The sequence below is a fragment of the Thamnophis elegans genome, chromosome 7 (assembly GCF_009769535.1).
Source record: "Thamnophis elegans isolate rThaEle1 chromosome 7, rThaEle1.pri, whole genome shotgun sequence".
NCBI classification, from domain to species: domain Eukaryota; kingdom Metazoa; phylum Chordata; class Lepidosauria; order Squamata; family Colubridae; genus Thamnophis; species Thamnophis elegans.
Genome location: NC_045547.1, coordinates 8611734 through 8634676, shown reverse-complemented (window position 1 = coordinate 8634676; position 22943 = coordinate 8611734). Strand labels below are relative to the sequence as shown.

General features: G+C 41.2%; 1 protein-coding gene across 12 annotated transcripts in view; it reads left to right on the top strand.

Annotated features, from left to right (window-relative positions):
• The window catches only part of C2CD5 (C2 calcium dependent domain containing 5), a 93172-nt gene that overhangs the window by 66948 nt on the left and 3281 nt on the right, over positions 1-22943 (top strand). For 6 of the 12 annotated variants that reach the window (XM_032221937.1, XM_032221929.1, XM_032221928.1 and 3 more), the window contains 12 exons: positions 1642-1828; positions 3519-3683; positions 4448-4588; positions 5945-6008; positions 7152-7213; positions 8661-8759; positions 11791-11880; positions 13357-13441; positions 13565-13651; positions 18603-18653; positions 20768-20869; positions 21792-21982. In XM_032221937.1, the coding sequence (XP_032077828.1) occupies positions 1642-1828; positions 3519-3683; positions 4448-4588; positions 5945-6008; positions 7152-7213; positions 8661-8759; positions 11791-11880; positions 13357-13441; positions 13565-13651; positions 18603-18653; positions 20768-20869; positions 21792-21982 (1324 nt within the window). The remainder of the gene's footprint in view (positions 1-1641; positions 1829-3518; positions 3684-4447; positions 4589-5944; positions 6009-7151; positions 7214-8660; positions 8760-11790; positions 11881-13356; positions 13442-13564; positions 13652-18602; positions 18654-20767; positions 20870-21791; positions 21983-22943) is intronic. The other 6 variants (XM_032221931.1, XM_032221927.1, XM_032221933.1 and 3 more) reach the window with 3 other exon arrangements.

Here is a 22943-nt window from a genome sequence, read left to right as displayed (position 1 = left end):
ATTGTTGGGGGCAATAGGCTGACTCTGTAAACCGCTTAGAGAGGGCTGTAAAGCACTGTGAAGTGGTATATAAGTCTAAGTGCTGTGGGAAGGAGGAAGGGAGGGAGAAAAGGGAGGGAGGGAGGGAGGGGCAATAGGCTGACTCTGTAAACCGCTTAGAGAGGGCTGTAAAGCACTGTGAAGTGGTATATAAGTCTAAGTGCATTTGCTATTAATGAGCCATGGTGGTGCAGTGGTTAGAATGCAGTACTGCAGGCTACTGGCTGCTGGATGCCAGCAGTTTGGCAGTTCGATTCTGAAAGGCTCAAGGTTGACTCAACCTTCCATCCTTCCGAGGTGGGTAAAATGAGGACCCAGATTGTTGTGGGCCATAGGCCGATTCTGTAAACTGCTTAGAGAGGGCTGTAAAGCACCGTGAAGCAGTATAGAAGTCTAAGTGCTTTTGCTAGTACTAGAATTTATATTCTGCGTTCATTATTTCTACAAGTGTCTTAAGGTGGCAAGCATCCGCCTCCTATTTTCCCCACAACAGTCCTGTGAGGTGGGTTGGGCTGGCAGAGAGTGACTGGTCCAAGGTCACCCAGCTGGCTTTCATTCCTAAGGCAAGACTAGAACTCCCAGACTCCTGGTGATTGGCTCAAGGCCACCCAATTGGCAGGTTCTGGAGAACCGGTAGCGGAAAATTTCAGTTGTTCGGAGAACCCCACAAATACCACCTCTGGCTGGTCCCAGAGTGGGTGGGAATAGAGATTTTGCAATATCCTTCCCCCAGGAGTGGGGTGGGAATGGAGATTTTGTAGTATCCTTCCCCTGCCACGCCCACCAAGCCACACCCACAGAACCGGTAGTAAAAAAAAAAAATTTGAATTTCACCACTGGTCTGGAGGCTAAATCATACAATGAATAGCTAAGGGAATGAGGTACATTTAGCCTAATGAAGAGAAGGTCCGGGAGAGACATGATAACAGTCTTCCAATATTTGAAAGTCTGTCGCAGGGGGAAAAGGAGTCAATTTATTCTCCAAAGCACCTGAGGGCAGGACAAGAAGCAATGGGTGGGAGTTCATCAGACCCAGCCTGGAACTAGGGAGGAATTTCCTGACAGTGAATAGCCTGATATCCCAGTATTTGAGGAGCTGCCACTGAGAAGAAGGGGTCAGCTTATTCTCCAAAGGACTTGAGGGCAGGATAAGAACCAATGGTTGGAAACTAATCAAGGAGAGAGCCAATCTAAAAATGAGGAGAAATTTCCTGACACCGAGAACAATTAATCAGTGGAATGTCTTGCCCAATTAACCTATGGAGTTAATTAACCATTCCACAACTCCTGGAGCTGTGGAATGCTCCATCGTTGGAGGTCTTCAAGAAAAAACTGGACAACTGTTTATCCAGAATGGTATAAGGACACCTACCTTGAGCATGGAGTTGGACTAGAGCAGTGGTCTCCAACCTTGGCAACTTTAAGACCTGTGGACCTTGGCAAAGCTGGCTGAGGAACTCTGGGAGTTGAAGTCCACAGGTCTTAAAGTTGCCAAGGTTGGAGACCACTGGCCTAGAGGACCTCCAAGGTCCCTCCTAGCCCTCTGACTCTATGATTCCTTAAGGTCACATGCCTTGAAATTTATTGTTCACTCCCCAACAGGCTATGCCGTCTGAAAAAGAAAGCCCAAGCCGAAGCCAATGCAACCTGCATCAGTAATCTGCTGCCATTTATGGAGTACGAGGTACACACTCAGTTGATGAATAAGCTGAAGCTGAGAGGGATGAACGCCCTCTTTGGCCTACGGATACAGATCACGGTGGGAGAAACGATGTTGATGGGTCTGGCAGTAAGTTTTCCCATTTGTCTTTTAAAACATTTCGATATTTTTTTCCCTAATCCTCTAGCGTAATCTCCCTTCGGTTTTTCATCTTGGAAAAATGCTTAAGCATTGAATAGAATAGGATGGTTTTACACGTCTTATAAACCCAGAATGTCAAGATTTGTCAGCTTAGTCATTTAAAAAAAAAGTGTGTGAAAGAAACAGGCCACGAGCTTTTTAAAATAAACCATGAAGATTTCAAAATTGAAAGACTTATAACAGTACATTTTCTAAAGTTAATGAACAGCGGCTGGAATCCAGTTTCTGGTGTTTTCAGGTCCATTTTAAAAAGTTTCTACCACAATAAAGGCTACTACTCTTTAGAGGTCAGATGTTATCCCTCATCACTGCTTTTTGTGGGGTTATATCTACAGCATCTAATGGTGCCTTTTGTATTTGGCATTAACCCACAAAGATAATCTGCAACCTTAAATTCCCAAGATTCCTAGAAATTCGGGATTATAACTCTGAACAAGCTGCATTGTCACACTGAAATATCCCTCAGTGCTTCCTAATTCTTTTTTAATCTATATTTCGACCTGCAGTTTCCCACGTGTTTACTTTCTGAAGAAAAATGTGACTTGCTCACACAATCCCACCCACCCACACTTATGCTGAACAATCTAGATCAAGGGTCTCCAAACTTGGCAAGTATTAAGACTTGTAGGACTTCAACTCTCAGAATTCCCCGGTCAGCTGTGCTGACCGGGGAATTCTGGGAGTTGAAGTCCCACAAGTCTTAAAAGTTGTCAAGTTTGGAGACCTCTGGTCTAGATCAGTGTTTCTCAATCTCAAGAGTTTTAAGATGTGAGGACACCATTAAAGGAAAAAAAATGTATACAGTTTTGTTTCTTCTTGGAAATTTCTCAATATGTTGAAGTCCACACATTTTCAGGGTGCTAAGTTTGAGAAACTCTGATCCAGATAAACTGTCAATAAAGGTAAAGGTTCCCCTCGCACATATGTGCTAGTCGTTCCCAACTCCAGAGGGCGGTGCTCATCTCCATTTCAAAGCTGAAGAGCCAGCACTGTCCAAAGACATCTCCGTGGTCATGTGGCCGGCATGACTAAATGCCGAAGGACGCACGGAGCACTATTACCTTCCCACCAAAGTTGGTCCCTATTTTTTCTACTTTCATTTACATGCTTTCGAACTGCTAGGTTGGCAGAAGCTGGGACAAGCTCACTCCCTTACGAGGCACTAGGGATTCGAACCGCCAAACTCCTGATGTTTCTGATTGACAAGCTCAGCGTTTTAGCCACTGAGCCGCCATGTCCCCTTTAAACTATCAATAGAGCCGAGGTGGCGCAGTGGTTAGGGTGCAGTACTGCAGGCCACTTTAGCTGACTGTGATCTGCAATTCAGCGGTTCAAATCTCACCGGCTCAAGGTCGACTCAGCCTTCCATCCTTCCGAGGTGGCTGAAATGAGGACCCGGATTGTGGGGGCAAGTTGCTGACTCAATTTGCTAAAAAAAAATTGTAAACTGCTTAGAGAGGGCTGAAAGCCCTATGAAGCGGTATATAAGTCTAATTAATAAATAAATAAATAGCACATTTTTAACTCTTACATTTTTATACCAACAGGAGGAAGGTGTTTTGACTGTGTTTCCCACAATGCCTTAGTTTCTTACTAAGTATTCTTTTTTTCCCCACAGTCTGCTACAGGGGTTTATCTGGCTGCTTTACCTACTCCTGGTGGTATTCAGATTGGGGGGAAAACTCCCAGTGATGCCACTTACGAACAGCATATCTCTCATGTGCAGAAGAAAATCAATGACACAATCGCCAGAAACAAAGAGCTGTATGAGATTAACCCTCCGGTAAGCAATGCTGTAGAAGTACTGACCCAATTTAAGTCAAATGTTTCTCATAAGGCAGGGACATTTATCCCTTTAATTACAGGTAGTCCTTGACTTACGACCACTGCTGAGCCCAGAATTTATGTTGTTAAGTGAGAAATTTGTCAAGTGTATTTTGCCCCATTTTACAACCTTTCTTGCCACATTTAAGTGAGTCACAGCAGTTGTTAAATTAGTGACATAGTTGTAAAGTGAATCTGGTTTCCCCTATTGACTTTGCTTGTCAGAAGGTCGCAAAAGGGGATCACACAACCTGGGGACACTGCAAAGGTCATAAAGATGAACTGATTGTCAAGCGCATCTGAATGTAAATCATGTGGCCATGGAAATGCTGCCAGGGTCGTAAGTGTGAAAAATGGTCATAAGTCACTTTTTTCAGTGCCATTGTAACTTCCAATGGTCACTGAATGAACAATTGTAAGTTGAGGACTACCTGTATTATGAATGAAAGCTTAGGTGTAGTTGATTTCTGAAAATATAAAGACAATCAATGTTTAGGAGACAGAACCCTATAAAAATAAGGAGAAAGAAAGTGGTTGCAAAACTAAACACGTTCAGGAATAAAAGGTGCGGGAGGAAGTTACTCATTTTGGTCAGGACAGAAATAGCTAAGAGATCTCATCCCCCTTTTTTCCTTTATGTTGGAGAAAAGTTGTGGTGGTAGCAATGATATATTTAAAGTTCTTTTGTGAGATGCCTACATGACGCCATATTGTTCTGCGTAGGAGACATCTGAAGAAATTATAGGTTCTCCCATTCCAGAACCGAGACACCGGACCAGGTTGCTAAGATCTCAGTCTGAAAGCTCCGATGAAATTGCAGAATTGGATCTCTCTCATGGCAAGAAAGACGCCTTTGTGTTGGAGGTATGTTCTCCTTCTACCTCTTTTCTACCTGATCTTATAAAGAATAAACAAAATTCTATCATTTATTGTTTACAGGACCATTTCATTCATAGTTAAGAAAATATTACGGCATTCTACAGACAGCATATCTGAATTTGTGAGTGAAAGGAGAGGAGAGAGGGAGGGAGGGGAGAGAGAAAGAGAAAGAAATAAAGGTACAGGAATCCAAAATTCTATACCCAGCGTGCTGAATTCTAGGCAATCTAACTATTAACTAATCTGTAACAGATTTATTCAACCAAAATGTTAAATGCACCAGTCTGCTGCTTTAGGAGTTCATCAGGTAGATGGTTATATCTACTGGCATTTCCTAAAAACAGCTATTGTAATCTACTCTGTGTTTTTGAAAATATGCAGCATGTGTAATGAAATCTGCAACTAGAGTAGGGAATCCCTGTGGGGAATAAATAATAGCAATAGCAGTGGACTTATATACCGCTTCATAGGCCTTTCAGGCATTCCACCCTTGGGGTACTATATCCAGTTCTGGTCATCATAATACAGAAAAGATGCTGAGACCCTAGAAAGAGGGCAGAGAAGAGCGTCAACGATGATGAAGGGTCTGGAGGCGAAATCATATGACAGTCAAGGGAGCTAGGAATGCGTAACCTATCAAGCAGAAGGATTACTGGGGACATGATAGAGGACTTATTCACCAGAGGGCAAGACAAGAAATAAAACTTGTTAAAGAGATACACAACCTAGAAGGAAGGAGAAATTTTTCTGACAGTGAGACCAATTAATCAATGGAATAGTTTGGCTGCCGGAGTTGTGGGCGTGCCATCACTGGAAGTTGCCACAAATAGACTGAACAACCATTTGGCTGAGATAGGATAAGACTCCTGCCTTGCGCAGGGGGTTGAACTGGAAGACCTCCAAGGTACTTCCAACTCTATGATTCTGTGGGAAGGAAGCAACTGGGATCTGTTTTTTTCTGAAATTTTTGGAGCCCCTAATCTGGTTGTTTGGAAGACGGTGCAGTTAGTGTGGTGAGATTTTTTTAAAGGAGGTAAGTCACAATAAACATGTCTCATAGGCTGATGGTGTTCCTTGCGCCTGCCGAAAGGTTTAAAAAAGAAATGAAAAACAACTCACCAATACTGAGATTTTAATTTTAATATACTAAAACGTTTAAATCTGTTAACGAGTCCCCAAATATTTAATTTTAAAACTCGGATATATGAGTTAGACTTCTCATATTGGCTGATAATGCCTTTATACAATATGTATATTAAATATGCTTTCCACACAGAATATCTCTTGATAAAGAACATTTCAAAGACCAAATTATTATGTGTAGCTATTTTTCCCCCTCAGATTGATGATACAGATGCAATGGAAGATGTTCACTCTTTGTTGACAGATATCCCTCCACCCTCAGGTACAATTGTTTTTTTTAAAAATTCTGATAATATTATAAAATACTCCCAAAGGTTTGAAAATTGCCAGTACTCTTTTCACAGTATGTAGAATAATCCCATGTACATTTTATGTTAGAAGAGGTCATACTTTTAGGTGTCTTGGATGTGATCTTATAAATTGTAAGTCCATTTATTGTTAGATAGCTAGAAAAGCTACATAATTTGCAAGCTCAATAGATATTTGCTTGTCTGTATATATAAAAGCCGAAATACCACCTGCACATCATCACGAAATATCCAGAACCGTAAAGCCTACAAACTTGAAATTTGGCACATACATTCCGCTTGGCTTCTAGGTGTTCACTAAGAAAGATTTTTCGAAATGACCATCAGATCATTAGTATTTCTTATACAGCAATTAACACGCTCTGTTGCTAAGTTCTACTCCCCCTCCCCATCTGAAAAGAACTCTGTTTCATCTGCCAGTTGCTTTATATTAACACGCTCTGATGCTAAGGAGTTCTATTCTCCCTCGCCACCTGAAAAACAACTCATGCTAAGGGGTTACACATTTTACTCCCCCTCCCCACCTGAAAAGAACTCTGTTCCAACTTCCAGTTGCAGCTGAGTGCTGGTGGGGTTAAAAGGCTCAAGCCTATCTATTTTATTGTTGTTAGATTTACAGTCATGTCTTAATCTGTAACAGAAATTTAGCTTACCGTCTCTAATGAAATAATACAGTGCCTTTTTTAACTACTCATTAATTTTCAAGCTTTAAGTGTCAATTTATCAAGCCCGATCATAAATTTATTAAGTTCGATCACATAGTTTTGAGGTAAAGCACAGGTATCCAGCTAGTATGTAATGAATGTGACACACTTTACTGTAGATTTGTGCATTTAATAAGTACTTTCAGTGTCTCAGTGTACTAGAACGTAAATTATATTTAACTGAATTGAACTGATTCATTCATTCCTAAGTATATACAGTATTCATATTTCTTTAAAATATTACTAAATTAACTCTTTCTCAAAAAATACCATGCAAATAGAAAATACAGTGACTTCGTAAATCAGCTATGCTGAAAATCCGAGTAAATGAAAGAACATTGTTAGATCTCCTTTTTTTAAAAATACTAAAAAATTGAATTTGTTCTTCGTCAGGCTTTTATAGCTGCAATACGGAAATTATGCCTGGAATAAACAACTGGACTTCTGACATACAGGTAAAATAGTATTAATATACTCAGATCAATTAATAAATAAAGTATGCAAAACTGCTTTTCGTTCACTTCATATTTGTTTAGGTTTTTAGCATTATCAAAAATGTAGGTTTTTTTTTTTACATAAATTATGTAGTGTAGGTTCATAAGATATTCTCAAATGAGGCCCCCCACAATTAAGGATGTTTTCTCTCTGTGTGCCAGTTCCATAACCATAGCTAGTAAAGAAACTTGGAAGAGAGTGCAGGTAGTCCTTAACTTGACAACAATTCATTTAGTGACCATTCAAAGTTACGATGGCACTGAAAAAAGTGACTTGTGACCAGTGGTGGGTTTCAAATTTTTTTAGAACCTCTTCTGTAGGTGTGGCCTGCTTTGTGGGAATGGCTTGCCTGTCATGTGACTGGGTGGCAGTAGCTTGCCAGCCATATGACTAGGTGGGCATGGCCAACTTGTAAAATGTGGTAAAACTCACTTAACAACGGTCTTGCTTAGCAATCAAAAGGTTGGCTCAGAAACTCTGGCATTTGAAGCACGCAAGTCTTAAAACTGTCAAGTTACAAGACTCTTGCACCCCTAATCCTTTAGGAAAAAAAAAAACCCAGGAGTGTTCAAACTTGACAGCTTTAAGACTTGCGGACTTCAACTCCCAGAATTCCTCCTCTCGCTCTTCATCTTGATGATGTGTGGACGGGCGGGGGGGAGGGAACTGGAACCGGTTCTAAACGGCACTGTAGAATTGTGGAATCTCTTCTATAGAAGAGATTGGAACTGGCAGGAACCCACCCCTGCTTGTGACCATTCTGCATGGTCACGTGTTTTACAAATGGATGCTTGACAAGTGATTCATATTTATGATGATTGTAATGTAGCGGGATCATGTGATCAACTTTTGTGACCTGACAAAGCAAAGTGAAAGGGGGAAGCCAAGTTCACTTTATAACCATGTTGCTAATTTAACAACTGCAGTGTTTCACTTAACAACTGCAACAAGAAAGGTGGTAAAATGAGACAAAACCCACTTAACAAATGTCTCACTTAAGCAACAGAAATTTTGGCCTTGATTGTGGTTGCACTTGTATAGATTATTATCCCACGCATAAACTTTCTTGCCATAAACTTTCTTGTAAGAAATGTCCAATCTTAACATTTGATCCAGAGATTATGCGCCCAGTCCTCTATCTCTTCTCTTATATGAATGTTAAACGTACAACACTCCTTTTATTTTCAATTTATGGTGGCGGAATGTATTCCTTCCAATCTACATAGGATTGTCATCATTAGCATGAAATGCATCACACCTGATCTAGTTGGCATGAAATTATCCTAGAATAAATTTCATTTTTCTTTTGTCTCGTACCTCTTACCATCTCAGTTGTAATTCAGCCAGTAATAAGGCTCTTATTTATACTTAAGGATGGCAATTCATGATCTTGTTTTCCTGCTTCAGATGTTTACGTCTGTAAGAGTCTCCAGACTTAGCAATATTACCCTCACAAACCAAACTCTCAACAAGACCTTTAATGATCTCTGTGAGAATCTACTAAAGGTAAGAGAATGATTGCTGGAATTAATCTAGCTATTTGAATTATTTTGTTTATTCAGTCCTTTGCTTGCTTTTCTGGTGTAAATGATAGATGACTGTTAAATAAATGGCTGTTATATAGAAGACATCAAGTACCCTATGTAAAATAATAACCAAATGATTTTGTTTATTATTACTACACTGTCTTCCCATCTTGAGCTAACCTTTGCAGACTATTCATGGTCTATTTGGTTGACTGTTTTTGGCAAGCCTTTACATGCTGCAAAAATTGTGGCGATTCACAGTAGTTTTTAACCCCCCCCCCAAAAAAAAACTTTTTTTAATTTACAATTTTACTCAGACTATTATATGATTTTATAGTTGGTTTTATTCTAATCAATTGTGACTCTTTTGTTTATTTTCTTGGTCGATGACCAGAATAAAACCAAAACATAAACAATATCCATGGTAAAAAAATGAAAACCACAGAATTATAGAAGTATAGAATCCAAAGACTATATTACAGTCACCCGTGCTAAGTATCACGCATCACTTAGACCTCGTAGAATAGCATTTTTTCAAGAATCTTGGAAAAGCCAAATTTTAGGACTAACTTCAATTCAAGTGAAATCTATTTTAAAACATTGCACTATACTGGGCAGGTTCTTCCAATTTACATCTCTGGGGGCGAAACCCTGAACATTTGTAAATTACTTTCCGATCTAAACTAAATCCAGATCAAAACGATATATTTAACATTCATAGTACTGATTAGGGTTCTGACTGAAAGTCAAATAAGATTTGGTTTGCCTGATTTGCTATCTGAAACTGCTCTGGATCTCATAAAATAATACATGTCTGTGATCTTTATTTTCTCTAAAATAATGTGGATTTCCTTTCTGAAATGAGCACAGCTATCTAAAAAAACAAGTACTCCTTGTCATACTCCTCAGGAGTATCAGGAACTGATACTTGTCATACTCCTCAGGCATCAGGAACATTTCATTTGCATAAATTTTGAGTTGAAGCATATCCAAGGTCCATTTGCTTAGCTGTAAGTTTTTCTAGCTACACAATCCATGTCATCAGCTGGGTCATCTTTTCATGGGGGCAGCATTTTCTCACTAACTTCTCTCTGTGTAGGGTGTCATGTTCAACAGATCGACTAGGTATAACAAATCTGGGTTCATGTGTTGGGAGCAGCTTTTTAAAAAGAGCACCTTAGGAGTTGGTTATAAAGAAATGAAACCAATATTTTAAACTTTTCATAACATGTTGAGCATTGGTATCAGTTTGGGGTCAACAGCGTGGTAATCTGCAAGTACCATCAAATTATTGTTCGTACTTGCCAACTACTCAACTGCCCACTTACATTTTTATATCCCCTCCCCCCTAAACAGATCACATAGATGAGGTAAATAGATAGCGAAGATGAGGTAGGTAGGCAGGTAGTGAGATAGAGAGATAGATAAGATGGATGGATGGATGGATGGATGGATGGATGGATGGTTGGTTGGTTGGTTGGTTGGGTGGGTGGGTGGGTGGGTGGGTGGGTGGGTGGGTGGATCAGAGCTCCAAACTCTGGTTGACGTCTTTCCACTCACAACATGACTTGAAAGTTTATGAAGAACATTCTTCAGAAGACATAAGAAAGCATTATGCAACCAGAACTCGGATTCCTGGAAATCTGAACCTTTTTTTAAAGAGAATGTTGTTATCTAATACACCTGGGAATTTGGGGAGATAATGAAATGAACAGAGAGCCAGTTTAGTTTAGTGTTTAAGGCTACAAGCTGTAAAATGGGAAACCGTGAGTTCTAGTCCCTCCTTGGCACCCCAGCTGGGTGACCTTGGGCCAGTCACTCCCTCTCAGACCTAGGAAGAAGAAAACAATGGCAATCAACGTCTGAAATATTGCCAGGAAAACTGCAATAGGCAGTCCTCAACTGACGACCCTAAGTGGGATCAGAATTTCCGTTGCTAAGCAGGGTGATTGTTAAATGAGTCACATCCAATTTTATGACCATTTTTTGCCACGGTTGTTAAGAGAATCACATGCTTGTTAAGCAAATCTGTCTTTCCCCATTAACTTTGCCAGCTGGGAAGGTTACAAATGGTGATCATATGCTCCACAAGAACATTGCAACTCTTGTAACTTCATGTCAGTTGCCAAGTACCCAAATTTGGGTCTCATGACAGTAGGGGTGCTGCAGAGGCCCTAAGTGCAAGGACTAGACAAAAAAGTCATTTTTAAAGAGCTGTTATAACTTTCAGGGTTGCTAGATCAATGGTTATAAATTGAGGACTACCTGCAGTTCCCAGGAATCAACAATGACTCAAAGCCACACACAGAGACAAACAGTGACGTGGCGGGGGGGGGGGGGGGCTGAGCAGAAGGAAGACTCGTGTGTGTTGCTCGGCAACGTGCCTGCATTCAGAGACTGTATTTCTAAAAAGAACAGTTTGATGCCACTGAGGGCCATGCGGGTTGTTTTGAGGTTCCCAAAGGGCAAGGCCAACAGTGGATTTTCATCCTTATTTTTTAGGGGGTGAATTGAAGCAGTGAAATTGGTGCCTTACATTTGAGAGGCAACTGCCTGGTTTTTAAGGGGTAAAATGAGCAAGACTGCATGTATTAGATACGAGAGACACCAATTTTAGCTACTTCCATTTATCTTTTTGCAAAAGGCTTTATTGAGCAGAAACCTGGAGGTTCAAAGAAATGGGTTTGTATTTGTTTTTATTTTATTTTATGCATTTAAACAGTTTCCGTAGCCATCCATTTCATTCTCATCATTTTGGGCAGCTAACCGCACATTTAGAAACTTCAAAGAAAAATGTACAGCATAGAGTTTGGAGGCTTCTAACTTTGCTAACTTGCCATTCTCACTAATTTATGACCGACCAAGTCACCCTGATTCTCATTGACCGAGTGGAATTTTCCGAACGAGAGTCATTTTGCTTCTATGCCGAAAATGCTTCTTAAATTTGTAAATGCTTGCCAGTGCCCCCCAAAAGAAGACGGAAGTTATTAGTCATTTCTTATATTTCACAGAGTCTTTATTTTAAACTCCGTTCGATGATCCCTTGTTGCCTGTGCCACGTCAACTTTACTGTTGCTCTTCCAGAAGATGAATTAATTCAGGTAAGCCCATTCTCTCATTTCCATTTACATCCTGTAGCGTTTACATTATTCTGAATCATGACAGAACTGTAGGAAAGTAACATTGATCAAATTGGATCTGTTTTCGGGAAACCGACTTTGTTTCCCCGAAAATACAACCTACCCCAAAAGTAAGTCCTACCTTGATTTTTACACATGGCCCAATATAAGCACTACCCCCCCAAATAAGTCCTAATTAAGACCCCGCCCACTCCAGGGTACACAGGTAAAAATTAAGCTAGAGTGGAGCTTCCCTACTACGTTCCGTCAGACTGTGTTCTGACCGAGGCTTCCCAAGAGCATGAAACAAACTCCTTGTCCTGACAAAAAAAAACCTTTTATTAATGTACTGTGAATTCTATTCATTCACATCCAGCAAAGTCTTTCGAGGGAGGATTTACAGTCACAGACCTTATCTGGCTTGGAGAGCTGCCAGGCCGATATCTGCAAAACATGTGAAGGAGTCTTGGAGAGTCACGAACCAATTAAGCGAACTAATTGTCTCCTGCAAACTCCACTCCCCTTTCGCTCCTCTTTTATTTCCTCTGGGAAGGACCATTCATTGTCCACCTGTGGCCTTACTCCCAAGTCGACCCTTGTTCCTTAGCTGTTCGCTTCATCTGGCAACTGCACATGCGCACCCTGGGAACAGACTCCAGCTGTTCGTCTGCCTCACTGATGTCTGACTCTGAAGGCAGCTGATAACTGTCAGACGGCTCTGGCCCTCTCTCTGCCTCCAACGCAGAGCCCTCATCAGAGCCTTCCCCAGACTCCAGGACTGGCCCATGTTCCTCCCCAACCTCCTCACTGTCCAAATCTGATGCCAGCTGCGGTGGCTGCTGGCAGGCCACAACAGATTGTTGCAGCCAGGTCTCGCACACCCCGACACCTGCCTTGTTGGCCCATGTGTTCTGCAGGTGGCAAGGCTTTTCTGAAGGCCTCTGCAGCTGATAACAGAGCTCTGGATCGATCCGGTTGCAGAGGCCTTCAGTTGCAGAGGCCTTCGGGAAAGCCTTGCCAGCCGCAGAAGAAGTTCCTGAAGGCCTCTAACACGGAAAAGGAGGCCAGGGGTGATGCGCGCAAGTGAGGTGAGTCAGTGGATGACCCCCCCCCCCGGAAAATAAGACCTGGTGCCTTTCCTGGTGGCAAAAAAAATTATAAGGGTCTTATTTTCAGGGAAATACGATACCTAGCCTCCTAGTGATTTCTGATCTAAATCTGAAGAGATTTATCAAAGACAAGATTATGAACATTAACTTTTCATTGTAAAATCGTGATGCTGTGTGGGATATATTTCAAGTATGCAACAATTTTTTACGTGGGTGTATGCACGTATATCCTGTGTGTGTTTGTATGTGTGTTGGTGTACAGATGCGTATTTCTAAGCTAAAGGGAAATTGGAATGAATGAATAAATGAATGAATGAAAAAACTGACAATTAAATGTTTTTAATTACAGGTCACTGTTACGGCTGTTGCAATAACCTTTGATAAACACCAGGCTTTGCAAACCACTAAAGCTGTAGAAAAAAACCTACAAAGAGGTAAAAAAAAAAAACATTTGAGAATGTACCCATTCATTCTTTGCCATTGTGGGTGCTATGATTTCAGGACATCTGCGTTTTAATGGAAACATCAATATTTATCTACCACTTTATTATTTCAAGCTTCCACAGACAATGAAGAACAGCTGCAATTTCCATTGGAGCTTTCTTCTGATCCTCACATGCCTCAGCAGTTCTCACCGGCTAAAGGTTGGATTTTATTTTAACTATATGCTTATCCTTATATATTTTATTCACTTGCTCCTTTGCTTCTTGCCCACAAACTCCGTTTGGATTTAGTACTGTTGCCCAGTATGAATTGAATGTTGGTACTTTCCATCTATTGGAAAGCTAAGCAAGCTATACCTAGTGTGTTGAGAAAAATTGCTTTAATTAACATATTAGGAAGGAGCAAATGAAAAAAAAACAGTTGATTTTTCTGCTTGTTTCTAATTGCAATTCTGTAACTGCTTTGAGGCTGCCAAACAGCCAGTTAATTCTGACTTTGAGCTATCTGCATATTGGGAACACATGAAGCAATTCCCAAGTGATCTGAAAATTATCTCGGCTAAATCGAATCAACAATGTCTGGAAACATGACAATGAAATTTTCTTAGAAGGGAGACAATTGTAGCTAAAGTTTTTTTTATTCCTCTAAAGAGAATTAAGTGTTCTTCCTTCAGTCCATTCTTTATTCTAATTCAGAAGATAGAACCTTCAACGTAGATAGCTCCAAAAGAATTATTTTAAATCTCCAAAAATGGATTTAGTATGAATTAACGCAGATGCAGATTTGAATAACTATTCCATACTTGGAATGTTTGCTGATAGGATGGAAAGAGATCAACGGAAGTTACATTTTCATTGCAGTCGAAAGGTCATTAAAAATGTGAGCTCAGTTCTGGAAAGACTTGGAAAAGGATAAAAAGTAAAATGGGAGGTACCATTATTCATAGCTTAGTATCTTCTTTGGAATATTGTGCTTTCCAAATAGTTAGATAATGAAGCTGTCACTGACTTTATTTTTGTTTTTATTTCTACTTATCTATTAAAGGAGAATAATTAAACCCTGTCCATGAAGATGTATATCGTGATAAATTTCTTAGCTTTTAAAAGGATAGATGTAGGTAAAGGAATGGCAGAACCTGGAGGTGGAGTGAAAAGGGGGATCAGCCTGGAATCTCTACATGGCCACAAGAGAACTAAACCCAACCCCTTTTGTGTGCTGCTGACCCTTATCTAATTCTAAGGTGCCCAGCAATAGTTGAGAAGATTCCTGTGATTAGGCTTTTAGCAATAAATCAGTTCAATTGAACCTTCACAGGTTGACCTGGTCTTTTGCACCCGACAATAGAATATTGCACATTTTTTTCTGCAACAGGCTAACATCGCTTAATAACATAGGAAATTATGATTAAGACGGCTGACAATGCATGATTTTTAACAGAATTAAGTAGGCCATTGCTGTATGTGGAGTGGCTAATCCCTGTACTGTAAGGACGCTTTTATCATCTTGATCTGTCCACGGTTTCCCGATTCTCTCTGCTTTGATACTTGGGCGCTGTTTTTGTTGTTAGCTTGGTGAGTTTTCTTTTACCAGCATCCTCACTAAATTGCCATTTAGCCTTTTTCTTGATTAATCTTTTAATTAATTAGGTAGCTCTCTTTTTGTTTCCTTCTGTTGTTGTCTTTCTGAAGACTTGTTAGAGTTAAATATGTTTCTGAGTTGTGTTAAACTGTACTTGTTTAAAAAAAACAACTATTGGCCAGTAGATGGTTATGTGGTGTCATGTCAGCAAATAGCTTATTGAGCATCAACTGTAGGAAGTGCAACAAAATTTTGTTGAGACAGTTAGTTCATCAAGTGAATCTCTCGGCTTCTAGACCTCAAGATATCTAAAGGTAATTTTGACAGCACAGGGCAATGTGCCATTGCTTTACAACTCATCTTCACTTTTTTAGGAAAAACATGATTATTGATTTCAGTTCAGCATTAGGCACAGATATTATTCATACGTACAGTATATTCTTGTAAACACCAACAGGGTTAAGCACTGAGAAAAGTGACATATGACCATTTTCCACACATAATGACTGTTGCAGCATCTCCATGGTCATGTGATCAAAATTCAGCTGCTTGGCAACCGACTCATTGATGATGATTGCAGTGTCTCAGGGTCATGTGATCACTTTTGACAATCTAATGAGCAAAGTCAAGGGGGGAAGCTAGGTTCGCTTAAAGACTTACTAACTTAACAGCTGCAATGATTTTCTCAACAATGGTGGCAAGAAAGGTAGGAACTTGGGGGAAAACCCATGTAAAACTGTCTTGCTTGGCAACAGACATTTGGGGCTCGATTGTGGTCGTAAGTCAAGGACTGCCGAGGGAATGACTGCATTAGCTAAAACAGAAGCCTTCTTTGCTTTGGCTTATTTTGTCTTTTTCAAGATCAGCACCTTGGACAGCAGCATGCAATTAGCAATCTGCTGCTGAAAACAAATTATATACTTGAAGGTTGAACATCACCTCTGTCTCACGTCATACATAGTTAGTTGTACAAATGGGGTTTTCGTAAGCCGGAGGCAATGCTGGCTCTAAGCCAGTGGTCCACGACCTTTCTGGTTTTGCGGACCAGCAGGGAATGGGGAGAGGGGATGGTTCTGCATGAGCAGCAGGTGAGTGCATGCCCAGGTTCATTCCCTTCAAGTGGAGCCGTGCATGCGCTTGTGCCCGCCACTTCTGCAGCCCAGTTCTGAACAGGCCACGGCCCAGTGGGGGACCCCTGTTCTAAACAATGCATAAAAATGCCCTTTAAAAAAAAAAAGTAGAACAATGTATACTGTGGTTCGTTTCCCTTCCCTTGCATTAAGATTTACTAGAGAATCGTTCATCATTACTTTAACATTAATGCATTTGTAGAAAAGCCCTCAGATAATTTTTGGAACACAAGATGTTTGGGGAGGGGGGCAGAGAAATGAGGTAAAGGGACTCAGGCTTCTCTCTGTCAGTCGGCAGGGTAATTCTCCAATACCAGAACACAATGGGATCCAGTGTGATATGATACAAGAAGACAGAAAAACAAATTTTGAGTTTGAAAAGGGAGGACTTGGAAGAAAGGAATAATCCCCGCGCCCAATGCATCCCTATGGGAAGGGCAGTTGCAAAATAAATCAGATCTTAGATTCTTATTCCATTTGAAGGTCCCTCTCTCCCAATCGCTGAACCAAAGGGGGATGTTTGCTGCCCTCCCTGTGTTTTTCAGTGCATACATGCATACAAACACACCCAAAGGTTAGAATAGAAACACTTACACCTACAAAAAGCACAAACACACACAGCCTATTTCTTCATTGCATAGGAGAACATGCATAATGGACACTGCCAATGGCCACTGTTGGAAAAGGGGAAAGGAAAAATTCCTGAAACCTTATTCTGCAGACTTTCTCTACCTTGTTTATAGTAAAATATGTTTTGATACTGATTTTTTTAAAATCACATTTATGCCTTTTTGGCACTTGCCCCCTTTTTTAACATCTTGAGAACCTCCCTTAAGAATTATTTATTCAAACATCACTTTTAAATACACTGTTTATTCTTCTTTTCTGCTGATTATACATTCTTGTTTATATTGTGATGGGTTGTTTTGGGAGGATGGGTTAATGTGTGAAAGATTTTGAATTAGAGACTGACATTCAGATGTGACAAGCCTATTTTACAGGTATCATCTACAGTAGAATAAATTATAAATGTCCCTGGTTACCAAAAGTTTTGGGGAAATGATGCAAAACAAAGAAACAACAAGCACTAGAGCTTTCTCAAAGTTATCAAGAAAGCAAAGCTTATTGTTTTTTAAGGAAAAAGATATTTGTTTGAAGAGTGTGCTGACATAATGTCCAAGGATCTTAGAATAGAAAGAAAGAATGTGGTTAAGAAATCCATCAAATTGGATCCGTGACGTCTTTCTTTCCCAAAATGAATTCTTCAGCGTCAAAACTGTACCATGAACAGTCGAGATGACCTTTTAAACATATGTATGCATTCTGTTTTAACCTCATATTTATTTCATGAAGGTTTGAGTGTAGGCAGTCCTTGATTTACAACAGTTCATTTGGTGACTGTTGAAGTTACTGAGAAGGCACTGAGAAAAGGGATTTATGACCTTTTTTCACACTTACAACCGGTGCAGCATCCCCATGGTCAGGGGATGAAAATTTAGACACTTGGCAACTGGTTCGTATTTATGTCCTGGGGTCATGTGATCCACTTTTGCGACCTGCTGACAAGCAAAGTCAATGGGGAAGCCAGATTCACTTTTAACAACCGTGTTACTAACTTAACAAGTGCAGTGATTTACTTAACAATTGTGGCAAAAAAAAGTCATAAACCAGGACAAAACTCACTTAACAACTGTTTTGCTTAGCAACTAAAGTGTTGGGCTCAATTGTGGTCGTAAGTCGAGAATTACCTGTAATCCTGTCACAAATATGAGCATTAGAGGGTTAATTTAGCGTTTTGTTTGCTTAACAATTTTTTTTTGTATTGTGATGTACCTTTTTTTAGAGGGTATGCTTCAGTTTTCCCCTTCAAAAATACATATTTTTGCAAATAAAAATGGCAGGAAACTGCACTATAATCAGGAACATGGATGGCTTCTAACCCTACAGGAAAAAAGTCCCTATTTTCTCCCATAAATATAGCGTGCAGATGAATCTTCAGTCATGTTCATTGCCAAATTGGACTTCAGTATATTAGAGTGTTCACTCATCGAGGTGGCGCAATGGTTAGAGTGCAGTACTGCAGGCCACTTCAGCTGACTGCTACCTGCAGTTCGGCGGTTCAAATCTAACCGGCTCAAGGTTGACTCAGCCTTCCATCCTTCCGAGGTGGGTGAAATGAGGACCCAGACTGTGGGGGCGATATGCTGACTCTGTAAACCGCTTAGAGAGGGCTGAAAGCCCTATGAAGCCGTATATAAGTCTAACTGCTATTGCTATCATGTTGTGGTTAATAGCTCCTGAACATTGATATTCAGTGATTCCAGAGTTGATTAGAGGGGTATTTTAAGCAGATTGCCGCTGAAAACTGACATGAAAAGAAATCTGAATTAATGGAGTTGTCACTGCCTATATCATATTGGTGGACTTCATTTTGTCTTATTAGAGGACCTGGAGAATGCAAGCTCCCACGCAGGTATATCGGCTGGTCAAAGAGGTGAGTTCACTTGATTTAGCTGAAAGCCAGAACAGAAAATGCATTCCTGGGTTTGTTGGGGATACATTTGAGATATAACACTAAATCTTCCAAACACTTAGACAACAATGGGTTTCAAGTGATACTATTGTTGCCCAGAACAATTTTCTGAAAGGGTTGTTGATTATTGACTTTCATCTTCCCTTAATATAATTTTGAATTCCACTGGATTTTTTTTTTCTTTAACCAAGGACAGAGATGGGTATAGTAAAACAGCTGTGAATATATCAAGATGACTTCCCTTCGTGGAGTCTCATTAGCAGTTTTGATGCCTGTCTACAAACAGTTATCTAGACAGTTTTTATTTCAAAATAAAAACATATCGAAAAAAATGAGATGCTCCAGTACCATAAAAATGATATTACACAGCGTTTATGAACCAGGCCTTTCAAGATAAAATATAAAACTTTTAATGGATTTGACAAAACGCTCTGATCTGATGAATTGGCTGAGTAAACTCATAAATTTGAATGATGGATTGGCAAGAAGTATTTACTTATCTTGCTCATTCCCCCACTTCGTGCATTAGAACTGTTGCCTTAGTTGACCAGGCATTGCTGGGAGAAAGTGGCATTAATATTCCAAGATCAATTATATTAAATATGAATGTTATTAGGAATGTTTACCTGAATCCTAAGAAGCAGTGTTTGACTTTCTCCATTGGTCCAACTTGTGCCAATTATTTTATATTTTGCTTTAGATTTTCATGGTGTAATAAGGGTTAAACTGAATGTCTTTTCTATTTGCCAAATTACATTGAACACTACTACATCTGATTTAACCTTCCTGAATATTTCATATCACTTTTTTAAAATTAGTCCAGCTCAACTCATTCCATATTTACTGAATCTGAGTTGATTCAGAGTATTTAACCTTTATTCAGAAATTCAACAATTCCCCCACCCCTATATAATTTTTCATAAGGGTGCTTTAAATCACTTATTCAATACGTTTAATGTATGTATATGAAAAGAAACACTCCTCTGGCCCTCTTGGCATCAGCCTATGGCAGGCAATTGAAATAAAAATTGTTTCAGAAATCCCTGTGCTGATCTTAGCGATACCAACTTATAGAAATCTTTGGCCAAATTGGAAACACTTCAGAATTGGCTGTAAGCTTCTGGGAAAATACAAAGCTCTGAATTATTGCAAATAATTGCAAAATACGTTCATAATGGGCAAGTGCTCTTGATGAATTTGGGCATTCTTATAGGAGATACTCACAAAGGCGCGCACACATATACACAATTCCCTATCAGCATGATCAGATTTTATCTAAAAGTAAAGATTTCTCTGGCCAGTCAAGTTCGACTCTAGGGCACGCTGCTCATCTCCGCTTCTTGGCTGAAGGAGCCAGCGTTGTTCCAAGACAATTTTCATGGCCATGTGGCCAGCATGACTGTATGCCAAAGGCACACGGAATGCTGTTACCTTCCCACTGAATTGGAGCCTGTTAATCTACTCGTGTTTGCATGCTTTCGAACTGCTAGGTGGGCAGGAGCTGGGATGAGGACAGGAGCTCACCCCGTTGTGCAGCACTCAGGTCTCGAACCTGAGCTGTCAGCTCTCCCACTGATAAAGTCAGCATCTTTAACCGCTGAGCCATCGCACCCCATGACATACATACATACATACATACATACATACATACATACATACATACGTGTGTGTTTGTAAATTTAGACAAATAATGCACTACCTTAGTTCCATTCAAATCTCATTGAAAGACTTGGGAAAACCAATAACTGTTGGGTACACTGAGTTCTAGTCCTGCCTTAGGCATTAAAGCCGGCTGGGTAACTTTGGGCCAGTCATTCTCTCTCTGCCCAACTTGCCTCAACAGGGTGGTTGTTATGGGGGAGAACAGGAGGAGGAAGATGTGTCGAGTCGTTGATAATAACTTTCGCCGCCTTGAGTTATTGATAAAAATAATAAAGGCGGGATACAAATCAAGATGACGGGTTCATCAGAAGGGGACGCTTCAATGGGCAAAGGGACGTCATCCATATTTTCCTTTCCTTTTCTTTCTTTTTTTTTTTTGTCCCCTCTTTTTGTTTCTCTGTCTGTGTTTCCAGCCACTTCGGTTGATTACAGTTCCTTTGCAGACAGATGCAACAGCTGGATAGAATTCATTAAACAGAAAGCTCACACCATAAGGCGTGGATCAATTAAGACAAGTAGGCAGCCGTTTCTACCCCATTCTGATCATTGGGAGCCTAGATTCTGAACCTCTCAGTGGCAAAGGGCAGAGCTTCGTATTCAATAGTGGCGTTGCAAAAAATCAGTGTCCCGAGTGTGAAAGCTGCGGGGGTCTGTCCCAAAACGGTTAACTTTGGAGCGCGCGGCTCCCCCCGAATCATTGGCAGCATATGTACCGGTGGCCAATACAGGCTTGTGAATTGTAACCCCACCCCCACCCCACCCCCCTCAAAAATATACATACTCTGCATGGCGGAATATGTATGTATACCTCAGTGAAATTACTCATAACATGCAAGGATTCCCTATGTGACCTGCATGGCTGTAATTACCGAATTAATCCACAATGAGTTGTTTTTTTAAAAATTCTTATTTAAGTCCTTCCCTAGATTTTGCTTTATTTGCTCACGATGACGATTTAGATGGAAGCTGGGAGAGCTTAGACCAAATTTGCAAAAACAGGCAAAACAAAAACAAGTGGAACGGAGAAACATGTCAACTTTCACACTCTTTCCTGTAGACTTTTTGTCATTCCTTCTTGCAGAAAATGTCCATCAAATTTTGACTCCCTCTTCGAATCCTTCCACTCTGCCCTCCCACCCCACCCTTTTCTGTAGATCCACTTTATAACCAATCATCTGTCTGTGCAGCTGCTGGCCTCCGTGTTTCCTTTTGCAGGAATGATCCTTTTTCCCCCCCAAAATAAATCCCAGCCAAGCTTCTGGCCCCTCACCTGCATGTGCTGCATGATAATTCGCTTTCTTTGGCTGAGCATCACAGGCAGCTGAATGTGGTCACCCAGCTCTCTCACGCCCATGTGGAAGGGTCACCGTTGGTGCTGCCTCCATCCGGTTTGCCTGGAGTTCCAGTTGAGCTTCTCTCTCTCTTTGCTCCGTGTAGCCATCTCCCTGGACAAGCCAAGCCCACTGACCGAAGGACAGTGCCGTAACCATCTGGGACCCATGGGAATGAACTCCACTGTGCCAGTTGTGAAGATGACACCGCTTTCTTTCATCCCCGGGGCAAAAATAACGAAATATCTTGGGATCATCAACATGTTCTTCATACGAGAAACCACTTCTCTACGAGAGGTGAGCTGACAAGTGCATTTCTCGCATGACCAATTAGGTTTAGGTTTCGTTTTATTTATATGCCGCCCTATTCCCAACGGAACTCAGGGCGGCTCACAAACCCAAGAGGGGAAGGGAAACACAAGAATACAAATACAAGCCTTTAAAATAACCAACAGACACACAATCGAGAGGGGAAGGGAACTCATCAACCCCAGGCCTGCCGACACAGCCAGGTTTTAACGGCTTTTCGGAAGGCCTGGAGAGAGGTGAGGGTCCGAATCTCTGCGGGGAGTTCGTTCCAAAGGGCCGGGGCTGCCACAGAGAAGGCCCTCCCCCGGGTAGTAGCCAGATGGAATTGGCTGGTAGATGGAACCTGGAGGAGGCCAACCCTGTGTGATCTAATGGGTCTAGTGGAGGTAATTGGCAGCAGGCGGTCTCTCAAGTACCCAGGTCCAATACCATGAAGGGCTTTATAAGTGAAGGGTTGAGTTTAGGTTTGGAGTACACCATGGGCGTAGGTCTGAAATGTGGCATGGCTCCAGAGCAGGGGCGTCAAACTCCAGGGCAGTGGCCCGGCTCCGGCCCACGGGGTGCTTAGATCTGACCCGTGGGGCCTCTCTGGAAACAGCAAAGGACCAGCCCACAGTGCCTCTGCCAGCGAAAACAGAGCTTGAGAGGGCTGCATGCAGGAGGCCATCACAGCTGAAAGCGGAGCTTGCAAGGGCTGCAGGCGGCACTCCCAAGCTCTGTTTTCGCTGGCAGAGGGTTGCAGGCAGTGGTGGGTTCCGGATCCCGTTGCAACCGGTACGGTTGCAATGGAGCCCAGCGTCCTCCACATGAATGGACGCAGTCCTCCACATGAATTCCGCGACGTTCCAGCTGCTTGGCGGAGCGTCACGCAGGCACTGTACACAACATGCGCGTACGCGGAAGCACCAATGAGTTTAAAGACAGGTAAGGACAATGGGCAGGCGGGTGG